The sequence below is a fragment of the Ammospiza caudacuta genome, chromosome 3 (genome assembly GCF_027887145.1).
Source record: "Ammospiza caudacuta isolate bAmmCau1 chromosome 3, bAmmCau1.pri, whole genome shotgun sequence".
In the NCBI taxonomy this organism is placed as follows: Eukaryota; Metazoa; Chordata; class Aves; order Passeriformes; family Passerellidae; genus Ammospiza; species Ammospiza caudacuta.
The window spans coordinates 98596408-98617969 of record NC_080595.1 but is presented as its reverse complement, the minus strand read 5'-3'; the positions used below and the strand labels follow the sequence as shown (position 1 = coordinate 98617969).

General features: G+C 47.4%; 2 protein-coding genes across 3 annotated transcripts; one reads left to right on the top strand and one right to left on the bottom strand.

Moving 5' to 3' along the window:
- Positions 1-416: 416 nt before the first annotated feature.
- MTO1 (mitochondrial tRNA translation optimization 1) lies at positions 417-8040 on the top strand. The gene is made up of 12 exons (XM_058801767.1): positions 417-644; positions 785-984; positions 1388-1505; positions 2197-2486; positions 4408-4520; positions 4660-4850; positions 5084-5214; positions 5682-5886; positions 5967-6138; positions 6351-6469; positions 6942-7099; positions 7273-8040. Exons 1-12 carry the CDS (start codon positions 434-436, stop codon positions 7438-7440), a joined length of 2076 nt encoding a protein of 691 aa, XP_058657750.1. The 5' UTR covers positions 417-433; the 3' UTR covers positions 7441-8040.
- An 8799-nt stretch (positions 8041-16839) lies between these two features.
- On the bottom strand, positions 16840-21188 carry EEF1A1 (eukaryotic translation elongation factor 1 alpha 1). Of its 2 annotated transcripts, none has more exons than XM_058802827.1 (8): positions 21139-21188; positions 20222-20409; positions 19243-19422; positions 18820-19116; positions 18418-18568; positions 17977-18233; positions 17537-17771; positions 16840-17243 (listed from the first exon to the last, which is right to left on the bottom strand). In XM_058802827.1, the coding sequence occupies exons 2-8, from the start codon at positions 20363-20365 to the stop codon at positions 17119-17121; spliced, it is 1389 nt and encodes a 462-aa protein (XP_058658810.1). In that variant the 5' UTR covers positions 20366-20409; positions 21139-21188; the 3' UTR covers positions 16840-17118. The 2 variants fall into 2 exon arrangements, with proteins under 2 accessions (XP_058658810.1, XP_058658811.1); XM_058802828.1 differs by having other exon boundaries at positions 20222-20385; positions 21139-21159.
- Between the last annotated feature and the right edge of the window lie 374 nt (positions 21189-21562).

Genomic DNA, 21562 nt, shown 5'->3' with positions numbered 1-21562 from the left:
GGCCGCTGCTCCCTCTCCGCACCGGCAACACGGCGAGCGCGGCCCCGCGAGCAACGAGGTTCCCGCCTCTGGCTTCGGGCGAGTTCCTCTTCCAAGAAGCGCGCCTCCCCTAGGAAACGAAACCCGCCGAGCGGGGCGGAGGCAAGACGTAGCCCGGCGTGCCAACTTCAGCCCGGGCACAGGATAGCTCCGGCAGCAACAGTGAAGCTGCGGTCTGCCTCCAATCCGACGGGAGCGTTTTCCCGCTCCTGGGCGGCTCCGCCCGCCCGGCCGCGGGGCGAGGACACGTGAGCACCGGCGCCGCCCGGCTTTTCCAGCCGCACGGGGAGCCGGGACGGGTGGCCGCGGGGAGGCGCCCGGGCCGCCGCTCCCGCAGGCCCCGCCTCTCGCTCCGGGCCGGAGGAGCCGCGGCGGCGCTCCCGGCCCAGCCGCCATGTTCCTGCGGAGCCGCTGCCGCTGCCTGCCGCTGCCCCCGGCGCCTCGCCCCGGGCACCGCCGGGCGGGTAGCGAGGTCGGGGCGGCGGCAGCGCCGCGCTACGAGGTGGTGGTGATCGGCGGGGGCCATGCGGGCACTGAGGCGGCGGCGGCGGCCGCTCGCGGCGGGGCCTGCACGCTGCTGCTCACACACAGGATCGGCACCATCGGTACCGCCGCGGGTGCCCGGGGAGGGCGGGGGAAGCTACCGCGGGCGCCTCGGGTCTCCCGGCGTGGGGAGCGGCGCTGAGCCGGGGAGGTCGCGGGGGCCTTTGCGCGGTGCTGAGGGTGTCCCTGTGTCATTACCCAGGGGAAATGTCCTGCAACCCGTCCTTCGGCGGCATCGGGAAGGGGCACCTCATGCGGGAAGTGGACGCCCTGGACGGGCTGTGCGGCCGCGTGTGCGACCGCTCCGGCGTTCACTATAAGGTGCTGAACCGCTGCAAGGGCCCGGCCGTGTGGGGCCTCCGCGCGCAGATCGACCGCGGCCTCTACAAGGAGAACATGCAGGTGAGGAGCCCGCTCCCGGGTGTTCTGAGGCGGGATGCACCACCGAGGATTACGAGGAAAGGGGCTATGTTTTGTTTTTCATTATTTACCGATCAAACCTAGATACTTTTCTGTTTGGCACTTGGATGCAGTGTAAGTTGTTGGAGCTCAGCACAGTTTGAAAAATTCTCTAGTGTTTTAGATACAGGTCAGGCTTCATGACCAATTAGTTTATTTGAGCTTAAACTTTACATGAGTGAAAACTTCTACCTGAAAAATCAGGATAGTACCGTAACTGAGTGTCTGCCAAATGACCTGCTAAGAACGGAAGTGGGTAATAGATGTTTCAGAAATCAGCAGGGTTTGGGATTGCCCATATGTCTCATAACTTCCTAGATTTTTGCAGTAACTCCTTTCATGACAGAAAGAAATCCTTAACACACCACTGTTGACAGTTCGTGAGGCATCTGTGGAGGATCTTCTCTTGACTGAGCCAGAACCAGGCCATCCCGGGAAGTGCCAAGTCACAGGAGTTGTTCTGGGTATGTGCTGGTAACTCACTAAGTGCCTTCAGTTACTCCACACTGAGAACTAGCCTTTGGGGTAAATATTTCTGATTCACTGATGAGAAAGATGAATTTATCCTATTCTGATTCATTAGAGAGAAAGATTAATTAGCCAACAGAGCTGGTTTAGGTAAAGTGAAATAAACCAGGTTAATACGTGTAATACAAAGTAATACAATGTCAAAAATACCTGGATTAGTAGTGTACTGGGACATGAACTAAGTTAATTTTCTTCAGGCTAGTGATACTGAATTCCATGCTGTGTTTTGAGGTTTTATTTGGTAAATGGTGTATGCTGCCCTCAGTGTTACAGGACCGTGGGGTCCTCTTAATAACAGGCTTGTACTTCATTACCCCTTGCTGTTATAATAAACAAGCTTTCCAAAGTAAAGGCCTGGATATGAGGTTTTCTCAGGAGTGGTTTTGTTTTTTAAGAATAACTTGCTTACTTAATAAATAAATATACAGAAATAATTACATGCTGTTTATTGTAGTTATTACTATTGATGTTTTTATTATGGAGAAGCTGGTATTATTTTATAATAAAAACAAATAAACCCCCAGTGAGCACTGGTAGTCTCTAGTTCTCCCTTCAGGCAGAAGCACCAGAATTCCAGGGCTTTGTTGCTACTAAACTGTGCACGTCTCTGAAAACGTGCTGTTCCAGGGGATGGGAGCACAGTCCGTGCCGGGAGCGTTATCCTGACCACCGGTACGTTTCTGAGGGGTGAGATCCACATCGGCCTGGAGACGCACCCGGCGGGGCGGCTGGGGGACCAGCCAGCCATCGGGCTGGCCCACACTCTGGAGAGGCTGGGCTTTGCTGTGGGCAGGCTGAAGACTGGGACACCGCCCCGGCTGGCCAAGGATACGATTGACTTCGCTGGTCTGGAGGAACGTGCGGCTGACAACCCTCCAGTGCCCTTCAGCTTCCTCAGCGAGGCCGTGTGGATCAAGGTGGGGTAGCACATCCCACCCATCAGGTGCACATGGAGCCGGGTGGGAAGTGGTTCTGGGAATATCGTGCTCATCATCAGCCAGGGAGTCAGGGCTGGGAAAGGCAGCTGGGATGTATTTGCACTGGAGGTATTACGTTTTTGAGCACTCTCAATGCGAGACAGAAGTTACTTGTGTTCTTTTGAAAGCAAATACCTTTTCACTCTCATTTCTCCACTTGAGAACTGAACTTTCTTTACCTGTGGAGTCAAGAGTTTTGTGGAATGTGATACTGCTGCTAGTATTCTTCATGTGCTGGTTTTACAAAATCTTCCAGTATTATGCCTGTATTGTAGAGATTTACTGTGTCTGGCTTCTTATCTTAGCTCTGGAATAAGGTTAAACTGTTGAAATTAGAGATAATTTGTAGTATTGACTAAGAAAGGATGGATTTATCCACAGAGCTGAGAGGTGGCAGGTTAACAGTAACTTAAAAGCAGAAGAGGTTCAATTTTCTGAAGAAAATCTTGGAACATTGGCTGCTTTTGTATAATGTAATTAAACAGCACAGAGTTAAGTATCAGGAGTTAATTTGCTCTGGAAGTTAGAGGAATTGCAATAACCTTTTACAATCAGGATGTGGCAAAAGTAGTATCAGTTGAAGGCCTTGGTATATGTAGGAGAGGTTTTCATACAAAGTGTTTTAAATCTAACAGCAAAAAGTTGTTAGACAAACATTCCTAATAACAATTTTGAGTCAAAATTGAGAGCATATGAGGAATTTATTCTCCGTAAACATGTTGAAAGAAACAACAATTTTCAGACATTTATATATGCTATAACATGCAGGATTTTTTATAGATGCTCTCAGAAGTCTGGCCAATTTATTGCATCATGGTATAGGTGTTCTGTTTCTTTTATTACTACCAGAGCATCTCATCTGTCTTTGTTTAATGGATAACCCAGGTTTTATCCAGCTAAACAGTACTTTATTAAATTTGCTGTCCTGGTTAGACAATTACTATTGATTAAGTTTCTGGAGTGTACAGGCCTTTGAAGTGGTTCCCTTACCACACCTGCAATGTATTAACTTTTTCAAGACAGCTTTCTTGTCTTTGGTATCTAATTCATCTCCAAGTTATATGACAACCATTGACCAATTCTTTATTGAAGTTTGGTCTTCAACTGTTGATTAAGTTCTCTGAGGGTTATGGGTCCATGGAGTTCCTTTCCCCAAGTGCAGCGAGATGATTTCTCAGGGTTTTGTACTGACACTCAGCCAACACAGATCTAAATCAAAACCACATAAAATCACAAGACTTTTGTTCTAACTAATATATAATTCAGTGGCAGTTTTGAAGAGTTTGGTGCTACATTGTCACAGTTTTGAATGTGAGTCTGTTGACTCTTTTTCAGAAATATCAGTGAAATACTTTACTTCACATGGTGAGGTTTTTTCCAAACTTCGAATTTTTCATGTTAATTGCAGAGTTTTGTGGTTTTTTCCTCTTCAAGAGTATTTTTTTTCTTCACCCATTAATTGGCTGTTAGCTGTAGGGTCAGCACTTATTCTTCTAACTCCAGAGGGTTTTTTTTCCCTTTGATCAGTTTGAATGCAGTAATGTTGATTTAATGGGAATATCCATCCTGTAGTTAGGAATATGGCATATAGGATAGAACTTAAATTCCAGACTCCCAGATTCCATCCCGTTCTTGGTCTGGTCTTGGGCATGTTGCTCAGGCTCTGAGATCGCTCGTGTTCAGTCTGTCCAGTGGCCATGACAGCCCTGCTGACCCCTCCCAGAAGAGAGAGCCAGCCATCATGGGAAAGGTCTTGGAGATACCGGAGTTATTGAGTGAGGATACTTACAGAGTTAGTGAGTAAGGATTGAGTAAGGTATCATGACCAGATTAACTTAGGCCGAGCTTTGGCGTGTTCCAGCCGGAAGATCAGCTGTCCTGTTACCTGACTCACACAAACCTGAAGGCCCAGCAAATTATCCGCGATAACCTCCACCTGAACAACCACGTCAGGGAGACAACCAGGGGCCCACGGTGAGTGTGTGGCATCATGCAAGGCTGTCAAGGGGACAGGCTGGAAGTCTCTTTGGAGCTGTGGGTCTCTCCTGCTTCACTTCTGGAAAGTAACTTTTTCTCCATGTCAGGTGCTGCTCATGGCTGTTTACTGTTACAGGTACTGTCCCTCTCTTGAATCAAAGGTTCTGCGCTTCCCAGAGCGAGAACATCAGGTGTGGCTGGAGCCAGAAGGCTTGGATTCCAATGTCATTTACCCCCAGGGCATGTCCATGACGCTGCCACCTGAGCTACAGGAGCAGGTGATCAAATCCGTCCCAGGCTTGGAAAAAGCCAAGATATTACAGCCAGGTGAGGGCTGAATAGTTTTGAATCTATTAGTCATATTTATTTACTGGTTAATGAAAAGCAGGTTTTGTTTAGAGCATAGCAAAACAAAGGAAACATGAAGCAAAACTAATTCCTGAATGCAGTGATTTTTAGTCTGCTTGTTCAGAAGTCATAAATAGAATTGATAAGCAGTTCTGCTCCACTGGTTGCCTTGACAGTCCCTCCTGTAACATCTGTCTTGTTGTGTGTCACAGGCTATGGGGTGCAGTATGACTTTTTAGACCCCCGACAACTGACCACTTCTCTCGAGTCACGTCTTGTTCAGCGCCTCTTCTTTGCAGGCCAGATAAATGGCACAACAGGCTATGAAGAAGCTGCAGCTCAGGTGGGCAAATCTGACTGTTGTATATTCAGCACTCAGAAAGGGATATTACCTTGGCCTTTGTGATAGTCTTGCTAGGCCCGTTTTGTGCTCATGAGATGCTCTTTCTTTTGTTCCTCACCCTGATTTCAGATTGCCTAAGATATTTTTGCTTGTGTCTGTACAAGTATCTGCAGTTGCTATCCCTAAAGTTGCAATAACAATAGTAATTGAAAGTCCTGTCAAGTGTTTCAGCATGGAGACTGTGCAGTGGGTATAGTTGAAAATGTGGGAATTGTCTCCAGACACACCAGCAGGGGCCAAGAAGCCCTTCAGACACTCAGAATGTCACAAGCAGGAAACAGCCTGGATTACTGGCACAGACTGTTGCATTTTCCTGGGCGCGGTTTGACGCGTGAGCCTTTGGGGCAGGTATGCCCAGTTTTTGCTAGGAAGAGAGCGATGGAGTTTGGTTTGTTTTGCCTGTGCAGGGTGTGATTGCCGGGATCAACGCGTGCCTGCGTGTCCAGGGCAGGCCCCCGTTCACCGTCAGCCGCACCGAGGGCTACGTGGGGGTGCTGATCGATGACCTCACGGCGCTGGGCACCAGCGAGCCCTACCGCATGTTCACCAGCCGCGTGGAGTTCCGCATGGCCCTGCGGCCCGACAACGCCGACGCCAGGCTCACTCACAGAGGTGTGCTGCCGTGCCAGCCCCTGCACTGACCGGCCCTGCCTGGCTGCGGACCTGTGTCTCACGGATACCTGTCTCTGCAGGGTTTGAAGAAGCTGGGTGTGTGTCACAGCAGCGATATGAGCAAGCGGTTAAGATGAGAGCTGCATTAGAGGATGGGATCGCAACACTAAAATCGCTTCAGTTGAGCATATCCAAATGGTCCCAGTTACTACCAGGAGTTCCCATAAGTAGCAATCGCAGGTCACCTGTCAGGTAAGTGTTACACATGGAGCTTTCTGGTTATGCTTGCTTTAGCACATCTGGCTAGTGGTATCACAGCATTTGTCCATCCTTCCTGAAGCTGTCAGTACTCCAAGATTGCTGTTCTGGCTTAAGCTAAGAACTTTGTACGTTTGAATAGCCATAAATCTGCCTTATAGGTGTGACTCCTTTTTACCATAAATGTTTACTCTTGTTCTTCACAGTGCCTTTGATGTCCTTCAGTATCAAGATGTCAACATGGAGATTCTGGCAAAGGCTATCCCAGAACCCCTGGGCAAACTTGCTCAATGGAGGGAGCTGGCAGAGAGATTGAAAATAGAAGGTAGGGTACAAGGATTAGGCTCTCTCATGGTGATCTGTATATGTTTGTTCAGTAAGGGGACAGTAGTTGTCCTAGTGTGTGTTGCTGCTTAGAGAAATAAAACACTGATCAGAGTGTGAACTTTTTACCATAAGCCACAGCCCTTTTTTGCACTGATGCACTGATGTTTCACTCTATGAGTAGGATCACTCTTTGGGTTTTTTTCCTCCTTACTGCCCCATCAAATACGCCATTCTTCGTTGTGATGAGAAGATAAAAACAACCCATGTATCTAAATTCCTGTAACAAATTGAAGAGTAGTACTTCTTCCAAAGCAGTGATGTGAATTAGGCTCTACAGTCTATGAGGCTGGAAATTTCCTTAGGAGCTTTTGACCACCGTAGTGAAATTTCTCATTGTGTTTTGTACAAGTGACTTGTTTCACATGAATATCTATCTGTATCTGCCTTTCTTGTTCCCCTGACCACCACAGCTGCTTACGAGTGGTGTGTGGTCAGTCAGCAGCAGGAAATGGAGGAGGTGCGTCGTGACGAGGCGCTCCAGCTGCCAGAGGACCTGGATTACTTTGCCATTGATGCCTCACTCTCGGCAGAGGTGCGGGAGAAGCTGGATGCAAACCGCCCTCAGACGGTGAGAAACTCAGCCACAGTGGGGCTGAGCAGCACTGAAATCCCTTCTGTCTTCTCAAAGGGCAGGGAGGTGAATCAGGGAAAGGAGCACCCACAGGTTTGATCTCATTCTCACCAGCTCCATGCAGTGTGTAGGTTTGGTGGTAGTTAACTCGTTCCTGTCTCCATGTGCAGATTGGCGCAGTCAGCCGTATCCCTGGAATCACACCAGCTGCTATTGTTAACCTGCTGAGGTTTGTGAAAACCAATCACCGCAAGACAGAGAAGCTAAAAGCTGTGCCTCAATCTGGAGAGTACTTCCCAGGGAAAGTGTACTCAGGCAAGGCAACTTCACAGAGATAGATTTCAGCAGAGTTTTCTGAAGAGGAGACAAAGTTTGTTAAAACACCTTTGTAGAAAATGGCACTGATCCTGCCAGACTTTGTGGCAAGATCCCCTCCTGAGCCTCTTCCCAGATAACGCCCATGCTGGCTGGATCCAAAGCAGTTGTGGTTGGGTTCTGTGGCAGTGTCATTGCATAGAACAAAGATGATGAATGCACAAAGTAAATGCTCAGAAACCTAAATACAGCCTGTGATTTTGCTGATACAAACGGAGAGACAGGAGAACTGCTTTTGAAATTCCACTCATCTGGAAGACTTTGGATAGTCAAAATCTGTATCTTGTAAAGGACAGTGTTTAGTTCTTCTGAAATGAATAAGAAATGTTACCATGCAAAGCTCATGGCAGCACAAGAGGATTGGAGCTGAAAAGTGTGTTCCATTGAGTTCAGGGCTTGTGTTCATAGCTGTGCAGTGACTGTGCACAGGCTGGTGTCTCAGTGTGGTGTCAGCCAGAAGGAGACATTTGGCTATGCCACATGAATTATTTAAATTTATGCAGGAGAATGAATGCAAACACCACATCCTGTAGATGTTTTTATCTTTTAAAATAAATAAAGCTTATCTTGAAACTTGCTGAAGAACTCAATTATCATTTAGCTTTCAGCAGGGCCTCACCAGTTCATGGATCACAGTTCCCACATGTAAGGTGGGCTGAGATTCACTACAGAGCTGGGGGAGGCAGCTGGACAAGGCTGGGTGCTGAGGAGGGTGGGGGACATGTGGGAACCTGCCCCATGGACCTCAGCCTGGGCACTGTGAGGCTCTGTCATATGCTGTGGGCTGGGGGAGTGGGATTCTCATCAGCCCTGGTCCTGCAACTGACAGGAGCAGAACGTGGATTGGAGCAAGATCGAGTCAATTGGATCGTCTGGGCAGTTGATTACTCACCAGCAAGACACATGGAATCCAAGCTGTTTCTGTGCATCTACCAAATCCTTGCTTGACTCAAGCAGCAGTTTCTGGTGCTGGTTTCATTTCTGAATGTCCTCTGGCTTCAGAATACATTTTGATACAGTAAAATCAGAGAATCTTATAGGTTGGAAAAGATCCTTAAGGTCATTGAGTCCAACCATGACCCAAATACATATGTCTGTCATGTTGAAAATATGATTCTGGAAATTTCTCTGGCATATTTGCTCTGGGTGAGGGTTGTTTTCCTGCCCAAAGGAGTCAGAGTAAATCCCTTCTGTTGACAGAGACTGTCATGCAGCAGGAGGATGAGCAGAGTTTGCCGTTTGTTTGGGGCATTATCCAACCTGCCTAAAAGCACTTCCCTGTCACCGTCCGCTGGCTTGTGTGGAAGAGCTTTAGACACGTGATCTGTAGGTCAGTTGATGTCAGAATGGCTTAGAAAGGTGAACATCTACCTGCTCCTTTATATCTGTGGCCTGTTTTCCTTCCATCACTGTTGGCTCTAAGATTTGCTTCAACCTTGCAAGCCTTAAGTTCAGCATAAGAAAGGCAGCTATGCTTTCTGTGGCGTAACTTGGGCTCCAGGGATGGTGCTCATGGAATTCCAGCTATGTGAATCCAAAGAAACCCTAAATCTTCACTTTTAATCTGATAATGCAGTTTCAAAACTATTTCCTAGTTCTTGTCAGCAGTCATTTGACAGGACTCTAGCTTTCAGTAATGTGTGTATTTAAAGGCAAGTACCTTGTGCCTTGCTACAAAAGGAAACACTTTGCTAAATTTTTCTGTGCTTCTGGTCTCACACATGCAGCATAAATGAAAGGGTGATTCCACTGGGCTGGGCTGCACCAGTGTTAAAGAAGAGCAGGAGGGGAGTTTTCTTCTTTTTACAATTTCATAATGCACAGCTGTGATCTAAGGAGGAGGGGAGGAGTTAAGTTCAGGGGAAATTGAAGTCATAAGTGAGTTTCCTCCCAGCAGATCCTCTGTAACAACTGCTCTTTCTGTTCCAGTGTGAAGCGGGTCCTTGGCCTCTGGTGAGTTCCCTTGTTAAGACAGGGTCTCCTCTGTTCACGTATGTAGGTTAATGATGTCCATATTTGCTGAAATGGAAAACCTGGCTTGTGCACAAGTTTGAGGACTGGCTGTCCCTCGGGTATTGGTTTCATGTGTACAGAGCTTGCCACAATATTTTGCGCTTGTTCAACAGTTCTTGTGTGAGAAGACTTTTAACATGAAAAGAAATTGCTGAAGGTAGTTATATCCATTTTGGTAAGAAAACCAAGCACAGAAAAGCTAAATAATCTGCTCAAGTAGCATGGACAGATAGGAAGGACGCCTTGTGCCATCTGGTTTCTAACCTCTGGGGATTTGTTACAAGGCCCAAGGTTTGGTTTTTAGGTGTCACAAAGTGAGCTTAGACCTTCCCATGTCCTGTTGTCTCGCTAAGACCAACAGGATGGGAAGGGCAGAACTGGAGGAGTCTGCGCTTTTCCTTGGCTGAGCAGTAATGAATGGCACTTTGTTGTCCTGTAATCCTTGCTGTCACCAGGCTAGCAGGGACGGAGGATGTGAGGTGAGGTTGACCTAACTTGTTGCACATACCAACTGTCCTTGTGTTCCCTGCTTCAATGTGTGTGTGTCTCTCCTTCCCTCCTGCAGAACCCAGGCCTGGTGATCAGCACTACCACTCTATCTTACCCCAGACTTTTAAGACAACTTATTTTCCTTCCCTACTCTAGTTTTCATTTCATATGGTTCTTGAACTGAGCAGTTTCTTCGTCTTGTCTTTATTTCTGCCTGGAACATGAAAGCAAGAGAAAAATAGAAAGATATTTTATGCTATGAGGCACTAAAAACTGCAACCTTTAACTAACTAGTCTTTGCATGCAGTGGTTTTAGATGCCCAGGGGTACCAACTTTGATGACCATACCTGCCAGGTTGTGTTCCTCATGCAGTGACAGGTATCTCAGGATGGCATTTAGTGGATGCAGGGAGGAATCTACTGTCCCCTTGGAGATGCAGTTTCCACCGAGTAGGTGCTCTCAGTTCTTCCCATCAAACCATGGCCAATGCTGCTCAGAGTCCTTCCAGGGTGTTCTTTCCATCCTTTGCCTTGATTTCATGGCACTGCTGAGAAATAAAAGGTGTCTTTCCCCTCCTTTGATTAAAATTAGTTGTGGAGATGGGAGACTTGCTGGGCAATTGCTATTGGGACATAAAGGGCAGAGAAAAAGGATTGATTCTTGACCTGTTATTTTACTGTCAGTGATGCTTTGAGGAAACAAACTGTGCTTTTGTTTTCTTTCTAAATTGCTGTGCAGGTTTTACCCTTCTTCAAGTGTAGCTCTGAGGGAGGAGAGTGATGTGGATGCCCACCAGAGGATCTCTGACTCCATACTCACCATTGTGTGGTGGCCATGCCTCTGTGCCAAGGAAGGCAGTATTGGCAAACCTTCTGTCCTGAAAGCTGGAGGCTGCACCCTGTACCTCTTTGCAGACATAAGACTGGATGTTTTGATGGTCTCTGATGTCTCTTTGGCATGCTCAGCTCTGAGCAGGCACATCCACAGCCTCAGCTTCCCTGTCTGTGTCCCTGCAGAGTGGGTGCCTCCCTGCAGGAGTGGCTGGCAGAGCCACCCGGGTGGGCTGCAAGGGAGCACGGCTCAGCAAGAGCCCGGGATGCAGTGGAGACACAGGAGGAGTGAGTGAGGGGTGAAGGTGTTCCTGCCTGGCATCAGCTGCAGCTCCCAGCACGAGCCCCAGGAGGGACATTCTCAGGCACAGCTGGAGACTGATAAGCACAGGCTGCTCTTGTTCCAAGTGTCTTAGTGCTGGATGTGGTTAACTGAAGAGCAGGCACGGAGCCAGGTGGGAAATGAGCTCACTCTGCCTTACAGGGCAGCAAGAAGAGAGGGGAGGTGACAACAGCCTCGTGACCACTTGCTTCCCTCCCAGTGTACCGTGGTTTAGCTTGAAAATTGCCGTGCATGACCAGATGGTGGCCTGTGTCACACATGCACAGGATTTTGGAGTCACAAGTGGAACAGCTGCTGTGCCTGGTAATGCTGAGCTGGCACTTCAGAGAGCCAGCTGCATTGTCCTTGTCCCGCTGCATCTCGGGAGACTTTGGCCAGGTGGGCAGGTGACAGTGGTGGCCTGGTGACACTGGCCCAGAGCTGGCTGGGGGACAGTGGTGGGTGTCAGGCAGGAGCTGGAAGTGGCTGCTCTGAGCAGAGTGGTCACGTCACCAGCAGTGACCTGAGCTCTCCTTGGCTGTGCCACGTGTGTAGCTGCCCGGGGAATGCGTGCCCAGGAATGAGCTGCAGGAATTTCCCTCACAAGGAAGTGACTGCAGTAGAGCAGAGCCCCTGTTCAGGGTGGTTTTTCTTCTCCCACTCCCAGGCCACATATATACGCCCCCTCCTTCTCCAAAGAATTAGGGTATTGTAATCTATAAAAGCGCTTTAGCAGGAGGCTCTGTGACATTAGTTACTGTTACTAGTAATGTCAGTCATAAAAACTTATAATTACATTTAAATTCATCTGTTCCTTCCTTTATTCCCTCTGGAAAAGGCTATTAGAGGACTTGTTAAACATGGAGACAAGTCAACACCAACAATCCTATGTCTCCTTATCCAAAATACTCATGTCCTATCAGCAGAACCACAGCCTAGCTTATAAACTAAATATTTATTAAATATTAATGAAATATTTAATTATAAGAACTATATATAACAAATAATATAAAAATCATAATATGTATAAAAATAATAACTTATCAATAACTAAATATTAATTAATTTGGGGGCATTTAAATTTTTTTACTGAGGAATTAGCTTAGAATCCAGCTTCAAAATAGGAATTGCAGATTTTAAGGAGTCTGGTGGTGGCAATTATAAAAAAAAAATTAGATACCTTATTAAATTATGTAGATGTATGCAATGTTATATATATAACATATATATATATATAACATATATATAGGTGTGCATGTGTGTGTGTATATATATATATTTATATATATATATATATATATGGAACAAAAAAAAGGGCATTTTGCTTAAGAAGTGCCCAGGTGGCTGCAGATAAGAGGAACCTGAAGCTTCCTTTTAATTTCAGCTTTACCTGCTATCAAGCCCCTCCAGGAGGGGACATTTGTGGTGCCTTTCCATCTCTGTGCAGGTTTGGAGTGAGCAGCTTTGCCAGCTGTGCTGATCTCTGCAGAACAGGCACCTGGGCTGGGGAAACGCTGTGGCTCTTCGCTTTGTATTAAATAATCCAGATTTTACTGGGCTGAAAGGGAAAATGCGACTGTGACTGCTGCTGGCAGGGCAGGCAGGGCCCTGAGTTAGGGGTGAGCTGGCTCTGCTCATTTCCAGTGACTATGTAAGGCAAAAAAATTAGCATGTTAACCCAAGGACTAGTGTTTGTGCTGAGCCTGAGGTAGCAGGTGCCCTTGCAGGAGGATGCCCAGGGCTCTGGATTGCTTTGCTAAGAAGAGCCAGAAGAAAGACTTAGCAAGTACCTCAGCAAACCTACACAGGGCAAACCTATTGCTACTGCATCCTTAAAATCACATGCTTGGCCCATGGGGATGATTCACCAATGGAAGCTTGGCTACCTTCCTACTTGTTTTGCTTTTTTAAAGGAAGAAATAAGCAAAACCCGCACAGATTGTAGCTCCTTGGCTGACAGCCTGTGTGCACCCCACCACTGCCCCACCATGTCCCCACCCAGAGGCCAGAGATCCCTCATCAGAGCATCCCACTCTGATTTCCACCTTCCCTCAATACCTCACTCAGCATCTTCCAAGGAAAATATGGGTTCAGCTGCGACCTTACCAGTACAGAGAAGCTGGCAGATTTGAATTATGTTGTGTAAATATTTGAAACATTAAAGGATTAAAGAACTACTGATAGGTAGCCAGGGAAAGTAACCTGATTTTTAAAAAAGCAGGCAACAATGTAATTGACTTATAATGCAGAAATAATCTGAAGTGACTAAAGAGGACCCAGAAAGGGCTAAAAATCCACAGCTTCTGTACCTTGGAAGCCAATACAGTTTTAATATCAAGATTTTTCTTCAGCTCTTTTGTACCCCAGGTGCCCTTTTCTTTCTCCTGAGGTGGTTTCTGGCCTCTCCTTGGTAAGCAGGAGCAGCATTGCAAGAGAAAGGTAATTTTGCCCAGTATTATCTTCCATGGTCAGAGTTTATTCCTCTGTTTAGCTTATGGTTTGGATATTATTTAAGATTTGCAGTTTCAGAAGACGAAATTCCCAGACAGGAAGTACTGCTTGGTGCAATCAGATGACATGAAAACTTTGAGTTATTGAAACTAATAAATTCAAAGGTGTTAATACTGTCAGGAATTTACAACTTGCAGTGAAATGTGTGAGTGAATTTTTGTAGGAAAGGAGCCCTGGGTGAAACAAATGCTTTGAGCAGCACTCAGAGGTGCTCAGGGTCCCCCAGGGTGCTGTTGGTGAGGCAGCTTATCAGCTCTGCCACAGCGTCCTCCAGCCCCAGCCTCCCTCTGGGCACTACATAAACATAGAACTAATAGAAATTAAAACCAGGTGGGTTGTGTTTATCAGACTGAATTTACATGGTTCTTAAACAGATAATAATTTAGCACCAGTGAGGAATGGAATATCCCTGTACAGTAAAGTTTGTTTTTACATGGTTTATCTTGACCGTATCTAAAATTTAAAGTATGCATTTACAGAAAATATTTTCCAAAATTTGTCAATACCTTTCAAAACATACTGAGACAGCTAAATTTAGAATGTGAATGAGTCTTTCATTTGCAATTTCAGTAAAGTAAGTTTTTCCAGTTATTAGCCTTGTACAAACTGATCTGAGATATAATTAAAATGTCTCTGGGCAGTAGTCTGAGCACAGCCATTTTATTCCAGCCTGAACTATCCACCTAGGCAGCCAACACTGAGCAAGAAGTACTTAGTGGTATCAGCTGTGACTGCACTGCTCCATTTTCCTACAAAGACCAATCAGCCTTTGTCCTCTCTGTCCCCCACTTCCTCGCCACACACATTTCTGGAATATTTCTGTGTATCTAAAGTCCTCTGGACAAAACATTCATCAACAACTAGAAAGGAAACATTCACAAATGCAAGACTCCAGCCAGTTTTCTGCCTTCAGAGCTGGCTCCATCACCACACCAGCATGCTGTCACACCTCTGCATGAACACCACCAGCATTGCAGGACAGTGAGGAAAGAGTTAAGGACAGCTGTAAAAGTTGCTTAAAGAAATAAGCAGTCAGAAGACAAATACAGTTCTCAACTAAGAACATTTATTAAAAGTTTGATCAAAGTAGTTTTATTCCCAAATTTTGTTTACAAAAGTCTAACAATTTCCCCAGGTAGTCAGATTAAGAAAAGAACTGAGATGGCATTAACATTAGTGCATAGAAAGCAAATCTAGTTTATAAAAGTTAAAGTAAAAAAGAAAGAAAACCAAATTAGTAAAATGTAGGTTTAAAGTACATGAAAGCAATTGCTAGTATTGCAGGCAGAGCATTCCCAATGTTTTGCTGCTCACATGAAGTTGTTAGATGCAATAGTGTTATTTAGGGGTGTTTTCCTAACCAGTCCCTCTGCCATAACCTATGCAACTGACTCTTGTCCTGCTCTCAAGCCGGGCCATTTTACCCTGACCCAGCCTCCCAGCAGCTCTGGCAGCTGATCTGATCTATGCACAGCTGACCCAAGGGCCTCTTGCAATAGAGCACTGAGCACTGCACTGCTGGGTCACACCTTATTTTCCCTAAGGATTTGAATGAGTTGCTCACTACAAGCCCATTTCCAAACTAGCATGGAGCAGGCACACACAGCTGCAGACAGCCCTGTGCAACGTGCACAGAGGCACTCCAGACTGGGTGTTGCATATCCAGCCCCAGGCCGGCCAAACCAAACATCCTGCGCCTAACAAAGGAATGTGAAGGAAATCTGAGGAACGCAGAGCCATGCTGAAGGCAGCCTGTGCCAAAGCTGCTTTGCTTTTCATCCAGATCAGAACTCAGCTGAACCAGTCTGACCAAAGCCTCTTGGAAAATATTTATTGGTTTAACTGAAAAGCATGCTAAGATTTGGCAAGACACTTCAAGCTTTATTATGGCAACAGTAGGTCTGCCTCCATTTTGAAGTTATGCACTTCCTGTTGCCCTGGTGACCCCAACAAACCTCCAGAAGCAAATTTAGGCAGCAGAGATTTCTTTACTGAATTACAGAGCCTGCAATGCCTCTCTAGCCTTTGCTTCCACTGTACCTTCAAAATCAGTATGTAATGCTCCAAGATTCCACTGCAGTTAAGACACAGAAGGTGAGCAGAAAAGGAGAAAAGATCCAGACAAAGAGCATGAAAACAAGTACCAGCAGTTCAGACCTATCCAAGCAGTACAGATATGAGTTCCTGCAGAGCAAGCACACAGCTGGAGAAGGAAAGGAAAACAGAACACAGATAATACAGCCATTTCAGGCAGAACAAACATACTGGTGTAATGGAACGACTCCCTTACAGATACCAATTCCTTTTGACCTATCCTGGGGATGCTGTGGGGAAATCATGTGAAAGGTTAGTAAAACAGCTGCACCATTATGCAAGTCAGCTCTGATTATCCATTAACTGCTTGCCCCCATTTACCAATTTGAAGCAAGGATTCTATGCCAGAATTCCTAATAATTACAGCTGGTGTTCTTATAACCCAGAACATTTAACTTGGGGTTGTCTACTGATTATTAGTAAGTTTGGACTAGATACCAAAGTCCCTTTTAACTGTTTCATCCAAATTTTCACCCTGTTGTTAAAAGGATAGCAGGCACACCTTGTCCCACTGTGCCATTTGGTGCAGGCTACAATGGCGAGTCACTCAGATTGAATCAAAGTGTAATTCTAGACAGAAGTTTCATATTTAGCTATTAAACATCTTACTATATATTAGAAAACATCTATGTAAAAGTGTTTTATTTTTGAAGATCTACACAACATGTTTCTCAGGAAAAAAAATCTGGTTCTGCTTTTGACTAGAAAAATCACTGTACGAAATGTTGGAAACCCAACATAGGATTCTTTATGGTTTTTTTTAAGGTTAAACGTGTTCATTTTTTTCTTCTCCATGTAGACTTTTCTTGGTTTACTCAGTGCTTCACAGAATGCACGAAAACACTGTTAATTGTTACCTGGTATTCATGCAATCTAATCTAAAACCAGTTTTTGAAAAAAGCACCAGGAAAGTTAAGGCTTAGATCAGTTTAAAAGTAAACCTGTAGATTAACTTTGTTCTACTTTTCAGAAACAGATAATTTTGAGTATTTGCTTTGCAACTTCTGAACGTATTTAATTAATAACTAACCTTTCTTATCCCACCATGACTAGATATAAGTTTTACCATAAACTTAACATTAACCCAAAGAACACAGAGACATAGCATTGAACTTCTGTTTTAATGGTCTCAAAATTCTGTGACAGATTTTTGGTCAAGTTTCCATTTTAAAAAAATTATCGATTTTAAAGACTAATAACTTAAACTGCCACGAAACAAATGGTCCACAAACATTCCTTTCCTTCTGAAGCTTTTACGATGCATTGTAATCATTAACCAGTCTTTCGCTATTAAACTTAAATGGCCAATTGAGACAAACAGTTCTGAGACCGTTCTTCCACCACTGGTTAAGACTGAGGTGGCAGCTGGTGTACAGAATTTTCATTTAGCCTTCTGGGCCTTCTGGGCAGACTTTGTGACCTTGCCAGCTCCTCCAGCCTTCTTGTCAACTGCCTTGATGACACCAACAGCGACCGTCTGCCTCATGTCACGCACGGCAAAACGACCTGAAAGCAAAAACACGAATTCATGACTTTTGTCCGTGCTGCTGACTCCCAGCCCAATCTGCTGCACAGTGGCAACACACACACTGGTACAAATGGGCCAGCGCTGCTCTGGAACCAGACCGGGAATGACTTTTCTCTGGAGTTTCTCTCCCTGTACCAGTAAGATCCTGTGGTTCCACTTCACAGTTTTAAGTCCCAGCTTTAATCAGTGTCTCACAGAACACACTGCATCCCAACACTAGAAATCAAGGAGTGTCTTTTCCAGAGACCAGCATTAATGTGAGATGCCTTACCGAGAGGAGGATAATCAGAGAAGCTCTCAACACACATGGGTTTGCCAGGGATCATATCAACGATGGCAGCATCTCCAGATTTCAGGAATTTGGGGCCATCCTCCAGCTTCTTGCCAGAACGACGATCAATCTTCTCCTTAAGCTCAGCAAATTTGCATGCAATGTGAGCAGTATGGCAATCCAGCACAGGGGCATAGCCAGCACTGATTTGGCCAGGGTGGTTCAGGATAATGACCTAAGAAACAAAGAAAGCCAAGTTAGAAGGAGTAATTTGAACACTGTAATGTTCTTACAAAGCCAAGGAATTAATGAGATTTTCTTCAATCAAACAGAACTCAAAATACAACCCTCTATGTTGCTTTACAGCTTAGCCTAACAAGACTCCTACTTTGGAATACAGAGCTACATTCCCAACATCCCTGAAGAGCTGCATAACATACCTGTGCAGTGAAGCCAGCAGCTTCCATGGGAGGGTCATTCTTGCTGTCACCAGCAACATTCCCACGGCGAACATCCTTCACAGACACGTTCTTAACATTGAAGCCAACGTTGTCACCAGGCAGAGCTTCACTCAGGGCTTCGTGGTGCATCTCCACAGATTTCACTTCAGTTGTTACATTGACTGGGGCAAATGTAACCACCATGCCTGGCTTCAGAACACCTGTTTCCACACGGCCAACTGGTACAGTACCAATGCCTGCAAAAAGCAACAACAGTATTATTCAGCTTAGTGAATATATGCCCTTATTGGGGAAAAAACCCACTTGAGACAAGAATTTAAATTTCTGACTTGGAAAAGCAGCTCTTGGGCAAACGCCTGCGTTTCTGGCCCATAGATCATCTGCTGCTGGCACACGAGCAGCATTCCAGAGAACACATACCGCCGATTTTGTAGACATCCTGAAGAGGCAGACGCAGGGGTTTGTCAGTTGGACGAGTTGGTGGCAGGATGCAGTCCAGGGCTTCAAGCAGGGTGGTTCCGCTGGCACTGCCGTCCTTACGGGTGATCTTCCATCCCTTGAACCAGGGCATCTGTAATGAAAACAAACTCAGGTTAATCTCACTGCCAAATTTAATGGTGCTGAAAAACCACAAGCAGTATCTCTTAGCATTATCTCAATTTACTGTTACAGAGTAAAAATTTTCTTAAGTGCTAAGATTTATCTTGGACCTTGCACTTCCCAAACGTAACTATTAAAAAACACGTGCATTTTATCATTGCAGAATTGGTCTTAGCAGTCTCCACAGTTCCATGCCATAACAGAAATAAATGCCAAACCTACATTAGAGCTAGGCTCCAGCATGTTGTCACCATTCCAACCAGAAATTGGCACGAAAGCCACAGTCTCTGGGTTGTAGCCAATCTTCTTGATGTAAGTGCTGACTTCCTTGACAATCTCTTCGTATCTCTTCTGGCTGTAGGGTGGCTCAGTGGAATCCATCTTGTTGACACCAACAATCAGCTGTTTCACACCCAGGGTGTAGGCCAGAAGGGCATGCTCACGGGTCTGCCCGTTCTTGGAAATACCAGCCTCAAACTCACCAACACCAGCAGCAACGATCAGGACAGCACAATCAGCCTTTGAAAAGAAAAAAACAAACCCTCACTATAATTCTTGTGTGTATGTCAAAGTACTACAGGAACCCCTCATAGCAACCAAGGAACAACCTTCCTGAACCCCCAAATCCTAACTTTCTTTACATACCTGAGAAGTTCCAGTAATCATGTTTTTAATGAAGTCTCTGTGTCCAGGAGCATCAATGATGGTGACGTAGTATTTGCTTGTTTCAAATTTCCACAGGGAAATATCAATGGTGATACCACGCTCACGTTCAGCCTTCAGCTTGTCCAAGACCCAGGCATACTTGAAGGAACCTTTGCCCATCTACGGTTACAAAAAGAACAGTGCTTGATTCCCATTAAAAGAAAAAAGAGTTCTATATCTGCAATTAATTCAGAAAGATCACGCAATCTAATAATAGTAACTGGCTAAACACTGAAAAACATGGCTGCTCATAAACCAAGCAACTAGATATGCTTGGCACTACTGGTGAGAGATGCCAACTGTTGAACCTTATTGAACCTGCTGACAGCTCAGACTCCCTGACAGCTTGTTAATTTCACTAATGCATCTTTATGATAGAGCTCTTGAGCCTGAGTCCAACTATTAAGTATCCTCTGCAATTTGAGGTCCTCTTAGTACTTCAATCCTTGCAATAATCAACACTTTAACCGCCACTCTGCTCAACATTTGCCAAGTTTTATTTTATAATGTTCTTATTACCTGTGCTGTTATTACACAGAAAAAGACAGTATCAGTAATACTCCGTTTTTCAAAGTAGACCTCAATAGACCAACTTTTTTCTATGCAGTTTGAATCCAGTCATTTAACTTGATTCCAGATGTTACTATTAGTATGTAACTTTACCTTCACTTATTCTACATTTCACAATCTGAGTTTCTGTAGCTAACACAAGGGCAGACTGAACACTTGTTCTACCTCAGGGACAAGTGCACCGCAGCTGCCGCCCTGTGGCCACGCAACACTGAGCCACTTGTTCAGCTCCTGGGGCCACCAAGCCGCCTCCCCGTGGCCACTGAACGCTCTGCAGGCTCGCTTTTCAATTAAGGGTCTATTCATTCCCGCAGCCCGGAATTTTGCTGGCTGCTACGGGCCCACGCACCTCAGCTGCTTCCTTCTCGAACTTCTCGATGGTTCTCTTGTCGATGCCTCCACATTTGTAGATGAGATGGCCGGTGGTGGTGGACTTGCCAGAATCGACGTGGCCGATGACAACGATGTTGATATGGGTCTTCTCCTTTCCCATTTTGGTTGTTGAGTTTTTTTCTTTCGGCAAAAGAGAATGGACACCTGTAAGTTCCCCAGAAAAAAGCTGGTTACGCCTCGGGCCGGGCCTAGGGGCAGCGATGGCGGCGCCACATGCGGGGCGTCCCGGCCGGGATGGCGGCCCCGCCCCGCCGGGGGAGGGGAGGAGCGAGGCGGGCGGGCCGGGGGCCCCTCGGAGCGCCCCTCGCGTCGCCCCCTCCCCGGGCTCGAGTTACCCCGGCGGCGGTGGCCGGGGCGCGGGGCGGCGAGGAGCGGGCCCGGCGGGCAGCGCGGAGGGCGGGGCCGCCCCGCTCCTTTGTGTGACTCACCCCGCCCGGGCCGCCGCGTCCTCCATTTTGTGGCGCTGGCGGCGGGCAGGCAAGGCGAGCGGCCATCTTTTCACTCGTGCCCCGGCCGCCCTCCCCCCGACGGCATCCGCCGCCGGCCCCCGACGGTCCCCGCACGGCCCCGCGCCGCTGCCCCCGGGGCGTAAGGGGAGGCTGCCAGGCGCCTCCTGCCCCACGTCCGTCCGAACACGCTGCTCCCCCCACCTCAGCCCTGACATCGTGGGTGTGCACATGGTAACGGAGGAGGACGACGCGCCGCCATCCCGCCGCCCCGTGCTTCCCTGCCCGTCCGTTCGTCCGCCCCGGTTCCCGCCGGCAGCCCCTGCCGCCCCCTCCCTCCTCCTCCCCTCGACCCTCACTACAGCCCAGCTGGGCGCTGGCCGGGCCTCTGGGGCGAGCGCGGCCTGGCCCTGCGGACGCGCCTCACCTGCTCGGCGACGGCGGCAAACCCGGAGCGGAAAAGACCGACAGCGTGAGCGGCGCCCCTTATATACCCTAACAGGGGGCGGGGCCTCGGGGACACGTCACCGCTCCCGGCGGCCCCGCGGCCCCGCCCGGGCACGGAGCGCCCCCGCCCCCGCCGGGGAGTGCGGGACCCCCCCGGCCCGAGCGGGACCGGCCCGGTCCGGCCGCGGGGAGCGATGCCCGTGGCCCATCCCGGCCCCGCGATGTGCCGAGGGGCTCCGCCGGGAAGGGAGCGGTGCCCCTCCCGCGCTGGGATGGAGAGCGGGCGGGCGGGAGGGGCCGCCTTGTCCGGGAGGAAGCGGGGCGGCAGCGAGCAGCCCCGGCCCCCTGCAGGGCCCAGCCGCTGGGGCCCGGGCACCGGCAGCGTCAGGCCTGGCGTCATGGCC